The sequence below is a fragment of the Saccostrea echinata genome, unplaced genomic scaffold (assembly GCF_033153115.1).
Source record: "Saccostrea echinata isolate AGI-Se365-2 ecotype Australia unplaced genomic scaffold, CSIRO_AGI_Sech_v1 ptg000064l, whole genome shotgun sequence".
Classification (NCBI taxonomy): Eukaryota; Metazoa; Mollusca; class Bivalvia; order Ostreida; family Ostreidae; genus Saccostrea; species Saccostrea echinata.
In genome coordinates, this window is record NW_026889813.1 from 6,311,376 (window position 1) to 6,333,514 (window position 22,139).

General features: G+C 33.6%; 1 protein-coding gene across 3 annotated transcripts; it reads right to left on the bottom strand.

Annotated features, from left to right (window-relative positions):
* Nucleotides 1-1,642: 1,642 nt before the first annotated feature.
* On the bottom strand, nt 1,643-20,850 carry LOC133175859 (paired box protein Pax-6-like). Of its 3 annotated transcripts, none has more exons than XM_061310988.1 (11): nt 20,772-20,850; nt 18,930-19,004; nt 12,439-12,785; nt 9,559-9,606; nt 9,076-9,289; nt 3,808-3,951; nt 3,610-3,692; nt 3,302-3,468; nt 2,739-2,845; nt 2,433-2,555; nt 1,643-2,197 (listed from the first exon to the last, which is right to left on the bottom strand). In XM_061310988.1, exons 1-11 carry the CDS (start codon nt 20,809-20,811, stop codon nt 2,082-2,084), a joined length of 1,464 nt encoding a protein of 487 aa, XP_061166972.1. In that variant the 5' UTR covers nt 20,812-20,850; the 3' UTR covers nt 1,643-2,081. The 3 variants fall into 3 exon arrangements, with proteins under 3 accessions (XP_061166972.1, XP_061166973.1, XP_061166974.1); XM_061310990.1 differs by having other exon boundaries at nt 2,093-2,197; nt 2,404-2,555; XM_061310989.1 differs by lacking the exon at nt 9,559-9,606.
* Nucleotides 20,851-22,139: the final 1,289 nt, after the last annotated feature.

The following is a 22,139-nucleotide window of genomic DNA, read 5'->3' on the forward strand; positions in this document are numbered from 1 at the left end:
CAAAGGTCTCCTTACCCATCGCTTCTATCTCATGTTCTGTAAGGAATTATCAAAAAAATGAAAGCATTGGCTTTTTGTTATCAGTCGATAGCAGGGTATAATTAGGACTGTGTTGTAAATCATGGAATTATACTTCAACACTTAAGTATTTTGTCGGATGTTCGACAATCTTCTGTCGGAGTGGTTGTATGGTCTGCGGAAGTAATACATTTGCTACACAACTTTTCAGCTACCAGCTCTGACGTCTTTGGTCCCCCATTCACTTTTAATTTTAAAAGCTTATCATGATCAAGGCCACAATTTTATCCCTTCCCCACTCCCTCCATCCCTAGATGTCGTAATCTCTCTACGGATTCAGCTCCCTTCAGTTTTTCATGAATCAAAAAAAAAACAAAAATTCTATATAGATTTTCCCCATGTTTAATTACTTTTATTGTTCTTTTGCACAACGGGATTCCTAAAAATATATAAAATAGTGCCATACCTTAGGAGAAATATCATTTACTTCCATATTCCACTATGAAATTTTTAAGAAGGTATAACATTTTTGAAATGACTAAACTCTGCATGCTTTCGGGAGGAATCGCTTTCGGTTGGGGTATTCAGTGCATGTTGCGTACCAAGTTGGTCATTGCGTCCATATTTCACAATAATTACACATCATGGTTATTTAAGCATGAGCCCGTAGTCTGATCAAAGTCAAGCGTTTGGGTAAAAGCCTTATATTTGGAGCTCTTGTTGAGAAGGTTCAGTGATAAAATTGCTACTATTCTTTGGCAAAATTGCCTGCAAAATCTCCCTAATAGATATTTTAGAAAATATAATTTTAAATTGGTAGTTAATGAATGTACAGGTATCCTTTATTTCTTCATATAATACATTTATATTTTGGAATATTTTTACATGTACAAAGAATTCATGTTCAAGATTTCAATAATTCGAAGTCCACTGATCAAATCGAACTAGTTTTTAAAATTCGAGTTCATTGAATTTCCGAGAAATTCAGCAAATGAACATCACCAATGGTATATTTTGATTCTTAAGCAATTTAATGAAAGATTTTCATATGTCGTTGCAAATCATTATGTAGGCGTAATTGGCCAAAGACAGGTTTTACTTACAAAAGATAAACATGTATTTCGATGAAGTAAATAACTTGCAATAACAAAAACAAAGAAATATATGATTACTTTTGGAAATAAACTTTATTGCTAATTAGAATAAATTCATTTGCCTGAAAGTATAACGCAACCTTTCTGTTGCAAATGAACACTAATATGCAAATAAGCGAGGTATGTCCTGGTATAAAACTTTTGTTTAACAAAGAATCTCAAACATATCCAAGTTTTTACATAACAAAATTAAAACTCTGTTTTGAACAGGGAATAAAAAAAACTATAAAGCTTTGCCTTAGCAACTTCCATACTGATTTGAAATTAACCTTTTACAAAGTTTCAAAATGATTACCACATTTTCAATCTACACAAAGAAAGATACAAAACATATAATTGCGGTAGAAGATGCAAAATTGATCGGTAGCAATTTGAATCTTTTCTTCTTCAATAAGTTAAACAAGAAAAACAGAATGCATTTTATGACATTACTTTGAAAAAAAAAACAATTCAAGAGAAAAAAAAGCCATACAACACTATTGTCTTTCATGAACAAGTACACATAATGGTTACATATTAAAGGATATACATACATTTACAAATATATAGAGCATTTGTAAAAGAAGAGATAAATTAACAACGATTACGATATGAAGGAATGTCTGATGTGTAAACGATGTCTCTTGTGCGGTAGCTGAGGAGTGGATTTCAGAGGCTGCAACATTGAGCACTGACTAGTCACTAACTATATGGGGATTTCCTGAGCACTAACTTTACTGGCAAACGAGAAAACATGGCGTTTCCTTCTCTTACAGATTGTTACTTCACTGCTTCAAAAAGCAATTTAGTTCAACCACTTCCTTTGCAAATTGATCAAGCCATTTATCAGTATCACTTAAGAGCTTTTGCCATGTTGATTTGATCGTCATGTCTATAGACACCATTTTTGATGAAACTCTAATCGTGACGTCATTGCAGTCCTCGCCAGTACTGTGACGCCATTGCACCCATGTGATGCGCACTCATATCTGGTGGTCCCCCACCTGGTACTTGAATAGGAACTGACACACCCGGAGAAATCAGTCCTGAAAAATTAACAAGTTTTTTTATGGAAATAAATTCCTTAAATTAAATAAATGTTTAAAACACAAAGTTTTGCTTACACTTATAAACCAATTTTTGCACAGATAAATCAAAGAATTGCTTAATTCAAAATGAGATAAAACAAAAGAAAGCTAAGAAAATCAGATTGAGGTAATATTTAAACAATTTTACATGCAAAGACAATCACCTAGTAGGAGGAGAAATAGATCTGCTCACCAGTAGAGGCCGCTGATGCGTGGTTATTGTGGGTCATGTGACCCTGCATGCCTGCTGCGGGGTTACAAGATGGACGGGAGTAGTTGCTTAGTGATAATGGATCGTAACTTCGAGGTGCGTATTCTGCAAAGTACAACAAAACTCGTTAAAAGACATTGAAAGGCTATCTGTGCAAAGTGAGACAACTCCTGAAAATTTACAATTTAATCAACTTTTTCTCATCGTTATGGGTAGCAGTGATATTTTGGATATCTAACGGAAATAATATAAAATTTAACAAGTCAGTTAGAGTTTCGGACGTATTACCTGGTATCATACATGAGTAAGAAGTTGCGTTGCTTGACTGTAGACATGCTGGATTGGCTGGGATATTATTGCTGGACAAGGAATAGGAAGGCATGGTCGGCATTGAGCTGCAAAAACCAAAGTCAAACATTTAATAAATTGCAAAAACTACAACTTCGAATAAGTAAAAGTCCAAAACTACATTACTATCTATTACTCAGAGAGGACCCAAATGCAGCGCATGTACATGTAATATGATGCTTGTGAATTAATGGTAGCATACAACATGCTACTCCGTTTATTAAATACAAATCATATCAATGACCACTTTTCATTAACATTTTACATTCTACCTTTATCATATTTCCAATTTTTTTTTCTGTATGTGTTGTTTATCCATGTTATCTATTTTAGTTTGTTCGACAGAATTTGAGAGAAATTCCACATGATACATGTACCTATCTCTCACTTCACCTGTTCTTGTTCCATGAAAAAATGTTAATTTTCACAATTGAATTGCCTAACCCTAACTCTGTCTGTCCTCTAAATGTAAAGAAAGATTTTGAAATTTCGAGGTATTTTACCTGTAAGAGTCGGCCATTGTTCCTATTTGTTGGTGGATTGTGGGATACATTCCGTTTGAGAAGCCTCCGTTGATTGGTAGTCGGGTAGCTCCATTCGCTACATCCCTTCTCTGGTTCCGTAACTTTTCTTCTCGTCGCCACTTTGCTCTCCTATTTGAAAACCATACCTGTCAAAAAGTAGAAAAATAATATTTTAGATGATGTTCTTTTTCAACTGATGAAATTGCTTCTTCATTAAATAGTATACATTACTCTCCCTAAAGTGGAGTTGGACAATATAGCTATACAAAAATTTTGCTTTGAATTACCTGTATACGTGCTTCTGGGAGATCAATTTTTTGTGACAGCCTTTCTCTTGCGAATACATCCGGGTAATGAGTTCGCTCAAATTCTAAAATTGTTTGAAATAATTAAATGATTGAAAAAAAGATGCTAAATAAAATCATCTTTTGACTCTGCTTGTTTTAAAAATACCAGTACATTTTTTTTTGCCTCTTTGGAAATACCTTTTTCTAGAGCTTCGATCTGAGCTGCAGAGAATGATGTTCGGTTTCTCTGGAGTTTGCGCTTTAGACGCATTCTAAGCTGCTCGTCTGTTTCATTGTTTTGACCCTCACTCTGGTTGCTTTCTGAACCCGAGCCATCATTATCTGAAACGATTCAAAATTGAAAATTGACATGTTTTTCAAAATGTTTATTCTGTCAATAGCTGACCTTTACATGAAGAGTTCATTTGTAATCGGTTGTGTAATCTTAGATAGTAATCAAAAAATTAACTTTAAAGATTGAAATATAAGTTGTCGATTTTATTTTTAAACTTCTCCATTATGTTTGCTACGTGCTTGATTCGTGGCTGCACTTGCACTATTGCCTTAACACGCAAGAAATAATGATAACATGGGTGCTTGGGGGGGTTAGCAACACATGTATCAACGTAATTTCAACTATCTGCCTAATCAGATAATAAACAGCTCTGCTTATTAAAGTATTTCAAACATAATTTTAACAGTGTGTCATAATTAAGTCCATATTGTTCTTATCGCAACATCTCGAACGTCACGATATTTTGGTAGTCGCATCTGCATTGTCATCTGTTCATGGCGGCCATATTATTTTTTTTTTAATTCACGTGACCTAACATGGCTTAAAGTGATCAAATTAATTACACGGCATTGTGCTTATTTGTTTTCCATTTGCAGTTACATAACCTGACAGCTCTTTCAGGGTAATTTAGACGTATTAACTCTAAATATGGATCGGCAATTCATCATTGAATTTTGCATTCTTTTATGTCATTCAGGTTTCTTATTACAGTTTTATGTAAAACATTGTGCATTGTTATGGGGTTAAATGTGTAGGAGATCGTAATCACTCTTTACCTGCCTGGGATCGATTTTCATATCGCCATAAAACCATTTATTTCATACACAACATGGGGATTTTTTGTGAGAATGATCTTTTCACTCCCGGGAACTCTCCAGCATGGGAGATACGAAAGAAATCAAAATTATATTTTCATCTGAGGCTGAAAGGATAACATTCTCTGTATAAGATCAAAGAGTATGACTCCCATTAATAATTTATAATTGACCATTGAGGTGATTCGAGGGTGCTAAATAAGTTTGATTGCGGTCCACTAATCTGTTCAACTTTGTAAGGAAACCACAATAGGTCATAGAATATTTCCTTTGACCTCCTAGGTTCTCGTGCAACTCCGGAAGTGGAAATCCAACTGTGCAAGAGCATCATTTCGCTGCTTAAGTAGTTTCAGATTCAATAAAAATATTTAGGTTATTTTTCATTCCTGTGGTGCCCTATGTTATATTGGAGTCCAAGCCGTAATGTGACTTGCGTTGACTTTTTCATCTTAATCGAGAATAGTATGCTAGGCATTCGCTCTTACATTTTTTTTATAACAAAAAAAGTTGACATCCGGATACATTTCTGCATGAACACCACCACTCCTTCCTATAAAGTTATATAATACATGTGAATGGGATCTATTCTTGTATGATATCTATTTTCATATTATGACCAGATAAATGTGGCTCTCTATTCTCATTTTTGAATAGAAATTCTTTTCATAGTGTAAATCTTGTAGAGTTGTTTTTTACGTTTTTGCACTGAATGTCCGATACGTAAAATTACAGTGAATTGAGTCTCGATTCACTCCCTAAATACAAGGCAGGCAGTGATGATGGTTGGCAAATTGTACGACCCAAACAACTGCAACCATTTCGCTCGGGAATGATCGCCCGAACAGAGAGAGCCAAGTCTGAATTAAAATACCATGGCAAGCATCGACGCAACCACGTTTTGATATTGACGAGCAATGGATAGCTATTATTATCCGTAATTATCCAGTTGTAGAATTTTATCAATATCAGAGAAATTTTAATGTTCATGAAATCACATCCACCATTCGCACACGAGAACAACTGTTCCTTATTCTTTGTTCGTCGCGTTTTGAACAGTTTTCGGTTAAATTTTCATGTCGCGTAATTAATAGCACGTGACATCAAATACGATTCTGTCGCTCACTTGTTAAATCTATACATTGTGTAATATTCTACATTTCCCTATCTATTTTTTTTTTTACCGCAGTGTAAAGGCAGATGTGGAATTCCACAAACTGACCCGGCCTGATCATGTGCTCTAACCCTTGACCTTCAGATACTGATATGAGGGTCATATCTGCTTTAAATATCACAGGTATATTGTTATTTTTAAATTGTAATCATAACGAGAATTCTTGGCCAATCTGTTGACTGCTGAGTCCCTTCGGGCGACCACTAGGAAACTAACACAGACAGACCTTTCTTTGTTGACCGTGACAACACAGACGATGACCGCAACAGGCCTAGTCACGTGACACATTTCATCAACTTGCTCTGGAAGATTTTTTGATTTTGATAAAATGTCTCGAGGCGACTTTTTCACCAAACATAACATGTGTCACAATTTCGGCGCCCACACATTACCAAAAACTGTTTCATTATGATAAGATAACTTTTGTGCTGATAAATAATAAATATAAAGTTGCTACGATTGTTTATTGGAATAAGATGAAGATATTAATAATAATAAAAAAAAATCATCCATACTTTGTATGATCGTGGGTATAAAGCATTAATTCAAGAGCCAATATTACGTTTTCCCCCTTTTAAGTTCAATGTTTGATTTGTATCAAAGTTGAAATTTCATTTTAACTCGTGTGATATTTAACATGTCATAAAATTATTCTTCACTGCTGTTACAATTTGAAACTCTAGAAAATTGACAAAAAATCTTTGATCTCTGAAAATTAGCTATCCTTTTGTTATTATCATAATAAATTTCACAATAAAAAAATTAAGAAAGAGTTGCACATTGTTTTTGAATTTAGGGATTTATAAAATGAGCAAGTACAAGGGAACTCATTCAGTCAAGATTTTATAATAACAAAGTAACACTGATGTCAAAAATCCCATTTCATTCAGCACACTATCGCATTAGATGGCCTAATCCCATAGCCAAATAGCATAATCACATTTGTATTTTCACGAAATATTTATCTGCTAATGTTAAGAACATTTAGTAAATTATACTTACACGTCGATCGCCTAATCGGTACACACTTGACACCTAGTTTGTGTATTTGGCCGAAGTCTTTGATTCAAAATTATAATAAAATGCTTCATTTAGAAAAAATAAAAACATCTTGAAGGGAATTTGGGATCGACTTTGATACCCAGAGTGTAGGTATTAATGCGCAGCGACTATCGCTGCCAGAATACTGGCGCCTGGTGGAGCGAACTTTTTTCATCGAAGAACTAATATTTTATCGTCCGATTTAGAAACACAACATAAATATTATTCATACGCTAGAGGGTTATGTCCGTGTTTTCTTTGTAAATCACCCATATATTTGTACCCAGTTGCATGTTTTCATATAACACAAGAGCACGCTTATTTCACACATTTTTACATAGAGATGCTTTCTCTTCTAACAAAAATTTGACCGATCCCTGAAGATTTTCAAAATCCCTATTTCTAACAGAAAAAAAGAGAAAGTAGAAATCGTTGAATTTCTCAAAGATCTGCCTTTTTTCTCATCAATTCCGTCAGAACTTTGTGGTATTTAAAATCTGGATATTTGTAAAGAATATTTATTTTTCATAGGATTAGCTTTAATCCTTGAATAAGCCACTAGACTGACTGACGACTAGGTTCTATTCGTCACTCGTGTATGAAACCTCCCCCTTAAATACAGGACGGACGAAGCAAGAGAAGTATTTTTCCTCCCGCAGATTATTACCACTGTCTTTTTTTTCTAACAGAAAGGTGAATAAGTTGACACGTATTGCAATAAAACTACCAACTCTAATCCCACGTGAACAGTCAATTAACTTTGCTACTCTTTAACACTTGGATGTTATGGACTTTCGAATGAATACTAAGATAGAAAACGTATTTTCTAAAAAAAAAAAAAAAAAAAAAAAAAAAAAAAAAAATTAAATTAAGAAATGTCTGTATAGCAGTTACGTAATATTGTTTAAGAAAAATAAGGATATAAAATGAAGAAAAATTTTGAAAATGTATCGCTTTACCTCGAACGTCCTCTAATCTAACAAGGCATTTCTCGATAAAGCAAATTCGCTCGCGATACTTTGTTTCGTCTAAAATAAAATAGGACGTCTTATAATCAATTACAAGTAATCACAGCTAAGCAAGGTGATTATTGGTTCCATTTTTATCCGTTTTTAAAAATCTACAACATTTGTGATTCTTCCATTCACCGATTTCTATTATCCAATTAAGGGTCTCTTGAAAAGACCCCGGATTGAATCCGCTAAAATAAAGCGTGGCGCTCAGTTCAGCAGTAGGACTTCCACATTTGTACATTTTCTCCCTTTCTCCTCTATTCTTTGAAGTTGATTTACTCGCCGTTGCACTTTGATACATTAATATTAATTTATCCGCCTGGCTGCATCTATATTGTTGATTCGATGTGAACGGCTGTATGAATATGAAAAATGAAAAGCGGCATCGACGACGCGATTTTTAATCTAACGTAGGCTAATACAGACTCCTGTTATGATTTTTACACTATCCTCATTGATTCTGGCACCTAACGTATCCGCATGCTTTTACTATGATTGTGGAAAAATACATTTTTGCCTTGTTGGATACTTTTCTCGCGTTTGACCATCAATACAATTTGCAATTTTTACAACATTACTCTGGGAACAGCACATTACTAAATCAAGTAATAAACAATTGTGTATTTTCCTGTCAAATCTTGTTTATTTCCCTTTCTTTATCCATAATAACATTAAATTGTCTACACTTCAAAAATTATTTTATATCTTTCTAAAAAAAATAGTTGATGTTCACAAGTTATTCAGGTAACATGAATATTATTGTTTATTTTATATGAAAAAAAAAAGAGAAAAACTTTTGATATTCTGGTTGAATGGATAACACTTCACACGCTTTTAATCATTTTTATAATTAATTTTGTAATTAAAATACTTGCGAACATTCGTTTTCATCAAGACACAAACCTATTAATTTTCTAAAAACCTGCATGACATGTTCTGTACTTTTAGGGGGGAAAGAGAAATATTTATATATTCTCTATACTAGAAACATCATTGACTAAAAATATTAACTAGATTAATTTTCTAAAAACCTGCTTAAAATGTTCTGCATTTTCGGGGGGAAAAAGGAAATCTTTATATGTTATCTATACTAGAAATACCACTGACTAAAAATATTGACTTTTCGCTTACTTTTCTTATCCATTCCGAGGGGAGGAGCTGGTTGGTGGGTAGTATAGGCGGAGGGAGGGAGACCTGGCACGCCCATGTTCGTGGCATACCAGGGGTTAGTTCGGGGCCAATTCTGTCCATTCAATAGGCCTAACTTGTCATACATTGCACCCTGTCCCATCACCTTCTGATTCTCGCTGGCAAGATTTCGTAGCACACGGTTAATGGAAGAAACCTACAAGATGTATGAGACAAACTTAAAAAAAAAATGTTTATAACAGAAGGAATTTGTGAAAAAAAAAAGATTTTGAAAAAGGAGACAAGGTTTGAAAATTTCTGTCAGAGCTAAAAATCAGAAGTATTCTATAAGTGATGTCCTAAAATATATAATTCATACTGATATTGGATTTGATAATAACACATCTTAATTGATATCCCATTTTATATTTCTATTTTTTCTTTGATTTTAATCTTTTTTGGAAGCTAAATAATTAATAAAATCACCTGGTCTTCTTTTGCAAGATTTCGAAGCACCAGGTTCACTGAGGAGATCTGAAATACAGGAACAACATTTTCAGATACGGTACACCTAAACCACTAACCCTCAATTCAAATTAAATTTATTAAATGAATTAATAAATTTAATTTCTCAATTATAGACCACATCCCAAAATAATCATTTTTGAATTCCAACCAATACATTCAATTATGTGTGCTCTTATTTCAAAGAGGTGAAAATTAATCAAAACAAAAAAAAAAATGAGGATTACTCAGTGCAGAGTAAGGTAATGTGTTCCAGTATTTCAGTAGGAGAGAAAGAAAGATATTTCAGAGCTAAACATAAAACTAGAATTAAATTTCAATGCACATACATGTAATACCTGGAAAGAAAAAAATATCGTTCCGTACAAATTAATTCCTTTAAGTTCTTTCTAAAAGTTAGTGTACATTTACTTCGAAAGTGTATCGTGTAATGAAGAATTTGAGATCATTGTAAATCAAAAGAAAATAATAAAATTTAAAAGATTAGGACGCTGTTTATTACTTTGTAAATTATTTATAAGTTATTTTTTAACTTTTGTAATAAAAAAAATATGAATGTAATCATGTTAAATATTTGAAGCCATACATTTCGTATCATTTGAGATATTGTAGAGTCTATGCATGCATACATATATATTTGTTGTTATTCTTTTAACTTTTATTTGAAATTCAAACTACAAACTCCAAACGAAATCACGACTCAAAACAGAAAGGACACAAGTCCAGTTTCCATGGGAATCGGTTGCACATGCGCCCCATTATTGGTCTGTAATTAATCATTAGCTCGGCAGGAGCACTCTGTGAAATCTTATGAGATCATAACAGAACTCGTGTTTTCCGACGGTTCACGACCGATTTTAGAGAACCTGGGACGGAAACACAAAATCAAAATGCAAATCAGATGACTCGCGCGATTACTGGTACGGTTTGTGCAACCATGCAGACGTGATTGGATTTGGGGCCCTAAAATCAAGACAGATGTGATAAAATTAATTATCGAGTAAAATATGGGGACCCACTTACATACATGTATATGTACAGTACATTCAGGAGGTTATTTCTAAGTTGGAGCTTTTTTTGTAAAGATTTGTACACTAAATAGCTTTCATAAAATGACATGGACTTTAAGACTGCCTTTTAAGTAGAACAATTTTATGTTTTTTATATTTTTGACCTTGTTGAAGCAGTATAAAATCCCAGCGTTCCAAAAAAAGCTAACCGTTTACATTGCCAAATGTAACTCGATAAACTGTTTCCTTAGGTTGTTGAGCTGCCTAAAGAGGAAAAATATCCCTGTATCAAGTAGTCAATTTCTCCTTTTACCGGACATCATAATTCCAAGAGTAGGCAAACTAAGCAATTGTTAGGGGAATGTCTCAGTGTTTACTCAAAATATTTACAGTGTCATTAAACAAGAAGTTGAGGCCTCATCCCGATCGACGCAGAAGGGAGAATGAGATTCAATGCAGCTCTTGTAAAAACCCACTATTACCCGGGGGATGCAAATGATGAAGGCATATGGTCATTACCGGGAATAAGGGTGGATACTCGACCTAAAGCACTTTCAACAAGGTATTGTCTGATGCTCAAAGACCGAGAGACGTTCCCAAGCTTACTCAAGTGCTCGATGTCTCGCGAGACTTAAAAGAAGGCGGGCGGTGATTGGCGGAGACGAATTATCAGAAGCTTCTTTACGAGATTTCTTTAGAAATTAAAGTTTTCTACTGAATATTAACAACTAAATGAATAGAATATTGGAAATATATGAAAATGTCAATTTTGTAGGAAAAAGATTAACATTATTCGGACCTAACGCTCGATTTGGTTTGGTACTTCAATCTTCACATTAAGGTGCCCAAAAATAGAGGATTTTGCTGGCACAGAAAAGAAAATGATGGCTAAAATTAATCAAGCGTCTTTTTTTCAATATCCCGTCTTTCGTCTGCTTAATTAACAATTCAGTTTGATTAATTTTGGTTAAAAAATTCAACAACTTTTGTTATAGAATAAAATCTCTGTTTTTATTCAAGAACATTAGCACTTTAAGCATAGTCCAATACCGACTCCAAAGTTCAAATCCCCCCGTTTTTTTATCCCAAATATGAGGCTCTGCATTTCTTGCCACATCATACAATTCTTGAACTTGTGTTCTCAAAGGAATACAATGATGCATATTTTTACGTCAGAATTAAATAAAAACTTATTAAAAGGGTGACTCGCGTTAAGGACTTTTTGAGCTTTTTTAACGTTTAAAAATATGGTATCGCTTGCTAAATTGATTTTAAAATAGGATAATTTCCTTTAGATACAATATCCATTAACCCTCACCTCTTTGGGAGGAAAAGCTAGCGATCAGGTTCGTTTCTTTGATATTTAGAAAACATCGAAAGCAACCAGATGGGCTTTAGAAAACAAATGTTTGCGAACAGACATCTATTTAGGTAAGCAGCGGGATGCGTTTTAAAATCCTTAACAAATCAAACACACCCGTGGATTCTGCCCACAAACCGCTAGAGAATAAAAACATGGTCTTTGTAATCATTTCACTGATTTCTGACTCGTTCTAATGCAGGATTCGAGAAGTATTTTAGAGGCAGGCTGGATATATTTTAGATACCATTGAATGAAATGCGTTGGGATTTTTTAAATCTAGGAGCAAATTGATGACGGAATCATAATTTCATTTTTGAATCAAATAATTATATTTTTGTTTTTGTTATCGAAGTAAAGAAATATGAATGGCAATAAATTATTAAGACTGTGAATTCCCAGAATTCCAAGGAAATGAGGGAATAAGAGTGTTGGGTTTATTTTTTGCTGCTTTTGTGTTCTGATACCTACACTTGGGATATTATCCTGATTGCAGCAACCCTCAGACAAAAGACGATCACGTATTTCCCAAGCAAATATAGAAGGACACTCTCTTTTGTAGTGAGCAATTTTTCCAACAACTTCCGGTGTGGCGACTCGCGGTTTGCTTCCACCAATGGCACGCGGTCGAATGGATCCCGTCTCATAGTAACGTCCTAGAATTTTGCTCACACAACCGTTGGAAACCTGCAGGATGCGAGAAATGTCACATGGTCTAGCTCCACTGTGGGCAAGTTCTACAATTCTTTGTCTTGTGGAATCGGGAAGGGGGCGGCCATTAACAAAAACACCGCCTAACTGATTGACTCCGCTGTGTCCTACAAAGACAAAAATATTAATATAAGAAAACAAAACAAAACGACGAAAATTTATATTTTCAATTGTTTGATTTTCTATACCTACCCGTGGATACTTCGCAAAATAAAACTACTCTTCCAACTTAAGCTATTTTCCTCGTGTAAAGGAAAATCATAAGCATGTAGTATATGTCAGAAAAAAATCGATAATTTGACAATTTTTTTTTTTAAAATTTGGCTTCGTGGTTTATGCAAAGCTTCTTTCGACACAGATAAAAATCATACGACAAAGGGAACACAGCGTGCACTGTTTAATTATACCGAACTTTGAACCCTTTTTCTTCATCATTGCATGACTACCCCGAATCATTCTGGTAACTACACAATTTCTGTTTTGTTTCCACGTGTGATAGTAAGACCTTAGCGTGTTACGGATATCAAGGAAAATAAATAAAAAAAATAATAAAGTGCGGCAATAAGTTCCAGTATGACAATTGATTTAGGGACTCAATACAAAAAAAATCCTTTTACAATATTCTTGTTCACAGTGATTTTTTGTTTGCTGTGTAAAATATTTGAATATTTCTATAACTGAAACAGCAGTCCCTATAATATTTTTTTTAAAAAGTTATTCTTACTAATTTGATTATATTCCAAATTCTGTAAACATATAATCAATACTGCTTTCATTTAAATGATTATATCAATCAAAATTTCTTGACAATTTTCAATCTTATCAGATGTACTATCCGTTTCCTCACAGGATAGTCAGGGATAGTCGAGGATATATAGGCACTTGTCACGGGATCCGGAATAACATGAGGAACACATATAAATATTTCTACTCCTCAATTTGTACTTTTATATTTTCACTAAACAATAAACAATGCAACTGCACTTGAACAGTATATATACCGATTTAGCACACCCTGAAGCTATCGAGTGCAGATCTGAATTTCCGGTGTATTAGATTCTTTGTAAGCAATTATCAAACATGCAACAATGACATGTTAGAAAATTAAGGTGCCAGTCGATTTGTATACAAATATGTTTTAGATTTACAAATAACATGTTTTACAATTCAAACAGATAATCAAGTTTAAAATGTTGTTTATTACAAATATTTTAAAGTTGAAAAGGGTTGACTTTGGGTATCTTCGTACACCCAACAAAACAACTTCAGAGTCAAACATTCAACCTCAAAGGTCACTTGGCATGCATAATAAGACATTGTACTAAACAACGACTGTTGTAAACAGATAATCAGATAATTGTCAAAGGTTTATCTTTTTAAAATTGTAATCCCTTCAAATTTATCCAGTTGTATTATAGTTTCTCATATAAGAAACCATCTTGTAAATTACAGGGTTACGATTTTTACGAGATTTTTAAGATGAGGTCGCTGGGTTCTAAGCACGCCTTCCGTCAATTTGGACGTAGTAAAATCCAAAGATATGAAATAATTTAGCAGAAGGTAGAATATTTTACAATTGGGAAAAATTTATAAAATGTTACATAAAACTACAATGGAAAATTGATAGCGTCATTTGGTGGATGATATTCTTTAATTTACCATGGTAAAAATACCCACCCTTCTAATTTAATGAATGGCCACACGTGCAGATTTCATTTGACAAAAATACAATTTTATGTACATTTGTCAAGGCAAAAACGAAAATTATGAAATCATGTCTTAACTGTCAAAACTTTCACAGTTTACAAGCATTTTATGGCGAAGTGCTTAGAACTAGAATAGTTTAGCTGTCAGCAGTGATGGTGTATGAACGAGCAGAGTTTAAATGTCTTTGAGCTGCAACCCAAGTGTTCCTTGGATTTATGAGGCATGTTAAAACAATACAAGTCATGTTGTGTCCCTTCAACAGTCTAACGAGCCCGTCTTCTCACACGTCGGCGCTTTATCACTGTTTATTTTCATAGCTAAGGTCACCTCGATGAATCCTGCTTGACTTAACTCAAATTAATGGCTTGGAAAAAATCTTATTTTTGTCTTCACGATATCAAAGAAAATTGTCATTTTAGGTTTTCTAATTAAACAGAATATTAATGGTTTCTTCATATGGTCATTTTAATATGCACATATTTCAAGACTTAAACAATGAATCATTTTGCTTAATAAGCTAAGCTTTTAGGAATATCAACGCTTCCCATTTCTCTAGTGAATTGCACATTTAAGTGCAGAAATCTTGCAGACAGATAAAATGCTGATTGGACTGTTCTAAGTTTTTGATTTTTTTGTTTTTTTTTGGTCAATTTTCAAAAAAAAAAAAAGCCTCCCTCAACCCCAGTGTTTTTGACATTCTGTGGAACCTTTAGTAGTGAGTATTCCTCCACCAAACACTTGGCTTTAGCATGTGGAAGTCAAGCGCCTGGACTTAAAATTGTTAAGGTCTTATGCCTTTTTATTAGTTTTTTTTTTATTTCTACCATATTTTTAATATCAACATAAAAAAAAATCAGTTTCAAAGCAAAAAGATAAATCGATGCATATTTTACGATGAGCTTTATCTAGTATAATTATAGCAAGTAAATCACTAATACTTGCATTAAGACTGAATATACAGGTAACTTTAATTTCCATCCAACACAACCACCCTCTTATTTAAACTTTGTTCTCATTTTTTACAGAATGCAACGGAAGAAGGTTCAGTAAACGAATCTCTAAATTTTCTGACTTCGATGTCAATCTTAGAACATTTCTCAGAACTTGACAAGTATATTACCCGTGTCTTCAATTTACATCAACGGTAATTAAGAGAATGGGAGAAATTTTCAGAGCAAAATCAAAGAAAATCTTAGAGGAACATTATCGAGTCATTGCATTGACTCTGCGTAATTAAGCGATCGAAAATATGAAAAAGTCCGGAGATAATGGATAAATGTCGGAGAATTATGAATTAGAGATAAACAGACAGCTTGAGAGACGACATGCCACGCAGAGGAGACCACCTAGCGATGAAATGGACCAGCGGTGATAACCCCAATAACCCCAGACCAAGGCCCGTCACCACGGCCATTACTAGATGACGGTGCCGCAGGGAATGATGGGATACGACAAGACAGGGCCAAATAAATTGTTTCCGTTCAGCTGCGCAACTTGCCATCCTAAATCAGGGGGCAGCATGGCTTTATTTTGAACACTGTTGGTGTTGGGGCGTAAAACCGTTGACATGTTTGTTGCTTAAATTTATACTCAGGTAACTAGAAAGGTGCGATTTTAGCGTTATATCATCACTGTATACATTTTCGGTGGTGCAAAAAGGTTCAGATTTAATAGCGTGGAATATGTAATAAAATGTCTGTTCTTTCACACCGTATATGGACTAAAATATAAAAATAAAGGAAAAAGCTCCTCAACAAGAAACCATGCAGGTGCTTATCTGTGAACTAAATATTTATGGTGTTGTGACAGGTCTACGCTGTTTTTCATTTTTCAAACTTTGCGAACTTAATTCAGTCATGTTTCTTTTTTTCTTATACACTGTTATAGCAAATATTATTGTAATAATTTTAAGGAAATGCAATTATGTCAATGACAACGGCCAAAGAAATTCAACTATCACAGGAAAAAAAAAAGTTCATAGAACGTGTATGTTTACCTGCAATGCATGGTGATTCAGAATAACTTTTTTTCATGACTATGAACATAATTGATTCATATCTCCAGTTCCAATGAAAAAATAACGAACGACGAACAAGGGAAGAAATTTTTGACAAATAACGTAATTGTTTTTATAGCTTTGTTTCGCGAATACCTCACACCGAACATGACATGTGAAAATCATAAGAAAGCTTACTAACTCCCAGTAGTGATCGAGTTTCAGTCTTTCTTTGTTCTGAGCATTCGTGCCCACATTCGCAGTGCAGTTACAATGCATACCAATCAAATGTAAATGGCACGCAAAACGCGTAATGGGGGTTAGTGGAACAATGCCATATCCTACCTTAAAACTCGGTCATCTGTTTGGCTATCTAAAGTAACCTATTTATTGTTTCATCAATTTAAATGGATTTTTATGCTATGTAATGAAGAATTCTTATGGCCGTTACTCAATTTCTTCTTCCTCCAATAATCATTGCCAAACATTCCAAGGTCTTAAAATACTATAATTATGATTGACTTACGGCTAGCAATTTGAAACCATTTAGCAATATGTGTTTGAATAACTCATTTTAAATGCAAAAATTGAACAATGATTCGCACAATTTGATGAAGAAATGTTTTCTAATACACCAGCTTAGCTATGACTTTTTATAAGAAGAAATCGGATAGCAGTAATCAAATCCACCCAGACTAGCAACTACCATTGATATCTCCGTCTGTGACAAGTTTGCTGCAAGGGATATTTAACGAAAGCCAATAAGCGTCTTACAGACAAGGTGACATGCAATCTTCATCACTTCGATGCTTCTCTTAACTGATTTCAATGGCCACCCGTATTTTCAATCACGGCTAATTTACACCAGATTTATAATATTTCTTTGCTTAGTTTGTTTATATTTCTTTCAAAAACTGTTGTCATTTTGTGAAAGGAGTAAGATAATGCCGGCAATTAGATGTTGGAAAATCATTCAAAGAGTCATATACACAAGATACTTTGTGAGCCAGCAAGAGCTTTGATGACCACCAAGAGAGATTTTAAAACCAGAATTACATCCTCCATCTCTGAGGTTTTAAATTGGAAATTCGACGATGAATTCTAGATACAGTGGTCTTTGATCGACGAACGAGTACAGATGTGCATTGGAAAACAATTTCAACACATTATCCAAAACAAGAGATCGAATGATATAAAGCCAGGAGAGGGATTAAAAAGCGAGATTTCAAGAATATCTTCCACTCAGGAAACGTCATTGAAAAACAGCAAACAAAACCATTAGACAAACTGGAAACATGCGTCTTTGCAATCACGGAAAAATCAAAGAAAATACTGGGTGATTAGAGACATTCAAGTTCTGGTACCAGCTTCCTCGTAAAGCTGTAAATCATACTGGTGACTTAATTATTATTTTTGAAAATCTATGTGGAAATTTCAGCATTCTTTAAAAAAAAAAATTCAACAACACAGTTGAAAATTTCTTCCTAATCGTTGTTGCTTTCCTCTTATCATTATTTTTTAGTATTTATAATCTTTTTCATTGTGGCGTTTTGCAGAATATTGTGTTTTTTTTTTGTTTTTTTTTTTTAAAGATTTATACATTTTATCCCGCTATTAATATGATAATAGTAACATTAAAAGATAAGTACCTCTTAATAAAAGAAAATAAACTTAATAATTTATGTAGTGATGAGATTATACCTCTTATAAAGATCTCATCAATATTCGTCATTTACACATCTGATAAGCTCTCGCATTTTATTTATAAATTTTCATGCGCTTTTTTCACATTGATGACAAATACAGCCTTGCATAGTATTTTTTTAATATTAAAAAATATTCAGAATATTTTTATTGGTTACACTATTTCCACACATATATAGAATAGAAAATTTACCTTAGTAGAATTTGACATTTTTTTTGTACAACCTGCTCAATATTTTTTCAAACAATCAAGAATGTAAAACTAAATGCGGAATTTTTTTTTTGGTTGTTTATTTATACAATACAAACTACCTTTTTCTTGATGAAATCAAGATAACAAGAAAAAATATTTACTGTTCTTGGTAAAACTTTGTTTATTTTCAACGAATAAGAAATAAATTTTGAAGGACAATTTTTTTTAGAGAAAAAATATTTTGAAAAGCAGCAGAGATATTTTATAGCTTTAAGATACTTTCAGTAACAGTGATGGACGCCATTGCACAGTGTATGTCTTGGTTTATCAATAGCATATTCTAAATGTGCTGCCCGCACTGTCTCCAATATTAGCTTAGAAGGCTCCAAAAGTCGGAAATAAATACAGTAATTACTACTGATGCGAAGGACTGGTTGTAAGAGGTATCAGAAATGTATCTTTGTAAAAATGACCATATTTCTGTTCCTCCGGATGTGTTATTTTATTTTGGGGGAAAAAGGCTATGATGTTGATCACATTTTTGATGCAGTTATCACCAACAGAAAAATATCATAAAATTTATTATTTTATATATTTGGAGGAGTTTGACAAAAAAAAAAAATAATAATATTTAAGGATTAAGATTCCCACCTCGTTTTTGCCTAGACTTTCTAGAATTTGGACTGTCAACATCCGGGCTTCCAACAGAATTACTAGTGTCGTCGTCTGAAAAGAGACAAAAATATTAATTTAAGAAATGTTTCGAAACAAATCAAAATTTAAATTTATTCTAAGTCTAAAGGAGTTGTCCCCTCTTTCTTAAAAAAAAGAAGTCATTTAAATCAAACCCTAAGGTGCAAATTAAAGATTATGCAAAAAATGAGAAAAATATCAAAGAACTTCGGTAAGCTAATTAATTAAGATGTCTGGATTTGAAAACCATTAACATGAAAATTTCCGGCAGATCTGCGTTTCGTATTGAAGATGTAATATTATATACAAATCTACAACATAGTGCGTTCCTTTGAAACGACAAACGAGCGAGTCATTAAAAACGGTGTCTCAAGAAACATGAAAACGCTTATGAAATCCCAATTTGACAAATACTGTCCATTTCATCATTTTTCTGAATGTCAGGTCTTCGTTTATTTTTAACCTTTGCTTCATCCTGCTTGTGTGTCAGAGGTAAACAAGAAATTGGACTTGTTCGGGGGGAAGGCAGTGCTTTTCGTTTTTGTTTCATGTACAATGCCAGAATGGAGATTTTAGCATCGCAGATGTCATCCCTGTCACAACTATACATGTTTTTTTGCCATCACTTGATAACATAAAATATCTACAGGACATCAAGTCTTGATAAATTTTCTTTTAAAGTAGCTGCAATCGGTTTTGCAGTAAGCACATAGCTTTTATTTCTGTCTATTTTCCATAACTATTGGTTATGGTAACCAGATATAATTAAATCAATTCGAGTGATTAACTCCATTTTACATGCCTAGATAGCTTTCACAGTTTTTGTTTGCAAATTTCTCTACGTAAATCGAAGATGAAAACATAAACAAAACGGAGAGAAAAAGATGCTGAAGGTCTAAAACGGCCAAAAATTCTTTGTTCGGATTAGGGAACCCAAGAATCAAATAAAACATGGTTTATAGGACTAAGGCGTCGATACAGAGCAGGATTGAGACTAAGTCGGGAGCTTTATGTGTAATTATATAGGCCTTAGTTGTAGAAATAATCAAAATGCAAAAGAAATAAACACTATGAACGGCAAAATCCTTTAACTGACAGACCCATGCATTTGTTCTCGAAAGTCGGACTTAACGGACAAGAGAGATAGAGGGGTCCCGGAGACCAAGAACAAATTGTCGGATCATCTCTGATTGTATCGCTCAGATTTATCGTCTTGCTTCTTCTCGTCAGGATGAAGTTTTACTGTTCACAGATAGTTGATACTCATTATGCTTTCATGACATCTCATATAAAAGGCTAAAAGCAACATCCTTGATTCACAGAATTACAGGTCATAAAAATCTTGTTTTGATAATATTTGAGAAAGGAATTACTTATGTGGCTCATAAGATTTTTTTTAAATATTGAAATTAAAATATTTTTCATTTTAGAATTCCTCGTAAAATTTGAAATTGTGTTATATTTATCGAGGAATATTAAACAATGCTTAAAATAATATTATCAAAAACAATAACTATTAAATAATTCTGCAATGTTTAATTCAGAATGGAAACTTAAAAGACAACTCTAAATATATTAGGTTTGATTTAAATTTCTCCTGCACTGTGTATAGAGTATTTATATATTGTCTATATAATGCAGTTCTATAAATATTGTCAAATTCAAATGACATGAAATTAAAACAATATCTTTAGATTAAACTGTAAACAATAGAAAGATAAAATAACTTTGCCTCATGTCATATATTGATTGGAAAAAAAAGTAATTTATCATTTTATAGATTCTAATTATGTAACCAACCTTTCGACGGCATCGTTTCTTCCTTAAGCGAGGATGTCATACGTTTTCACTGTCACATTCGGTACTGAAAACACTCAGATCCCGTAAACCGAAAAGGTCCAAATCCTGGTTTTTTTCCACAAGCCTTTCTGACTGAAACAACAGAACATGAACTTCAATTTCAAAACTAAGCTCCTATGCAGTAATCATTTGCTAGGATCCTTTGCTGCTCTGATAAAAACAAGTTAAAAGCTTAAATTCGTTGACATTTTTCAAGTTTTTAAATTTTTTCGGTCAACAGAAAATAGTCCGTATAATTGTCTTTCCGTAACGTAGATCCTATATGTGTTATAGAAGGCACTATAGGGGAAGGACTCAATCTAGGGAAAAACTAAATCATGGAGTCTAATCAGGCATTTAGACAGACCCAGCGCCTGGAAAATGCCTCCGTGCACATGTATCAAAGAAGGATGCAAACAATTGGTTCCAGGTCGCACACCTCTAAGAAAAAAGTCCGTAACGGTTAATTTGTTCCACTACACAATATACACACCAATTAACCAGTAGTAACTACAATGATCCCAAATTTTCTAGACACCCTAAGATTTTTCAATCGTTCTAAATCATATCATACAGTTGAGCGGTGACCGTCAGTTTATATGTATATCCCAATAAGCCCTCATTTGGATATTTTAATGGTTTTGAACGAGCGAGTTAAAAGGCCGAACAGCACCCACTGAATCGCGGCATCTGATTGGTCATCGACTTGTCACTGGCGCGGAACAGTCAATCAAACTGTTTTTTTACTTAGTAAGGCCGAACCAAAAAGCTCCAATGAGTAAATATGTTTTCCTGTTCGTGTTTTGTGATAGTATTTTGTTTCAAAGGCCATTTCGTGTTAGTGATCATAAATCACATAACCTTTTCTCTATACACTGTGAATTGTTATTGAAGATTGTATATAATAGGCAGAGAGGAAAACTTCTGACTTTTTAGAGATCTAGGGGCTTACATTGGTAATCTTAACTTCACTTCTATGCAGTGTTCGGTATTAAATTGCAGCAATATGCTGTAATAAGGACCTTGTCAATACTGTTTTCCTTCGGTTTATGAATCGGGTATAGTTTACACATGATGCAGCCTCGCATGAAATTGCATTTAACATGTTTAATGAACATACACCAGTAACAAACGCATTTGTGACCCTATAAAACGCTATAGAGAACAATTACAAGCAGCTTGCAATTGCTTACTGTATCAAATCTTGCGTTATAATTAATCTCAATTAAAACGCTTACATTCATAAATATTATGAAACAATTTCAGATATTCCATGAAATGACGAGTTGGCTTAGGGATTTATTTACAAAACGAATCAAATTTTTGTTT

Excerpts from the sequence above, each read along its gene's own strand:
- LOC133175859 (XM_061310988.1), bottom strand. The coding sequence starts at position 20,811 with ATGACATCCTCGCTTAAGGAAGAAACGATGCCGTCGAAAG. Across the intron at positions 9,607-12,438 it reads ATCAGGATAATATCCCAAGT|ATCTCCTCAGTGAACCTGGT; the intron begins GTAGGTATCAGA and ends CCTGTATTTCAG. Across the intron at positions 3,952-9,075 it reads CCTCGGAATGGATAAGAAAA|ATAATGATGGCTCGGGTTCA; the intron begins GTAAGCGAAAAG and ends GAATCGTTTCAG.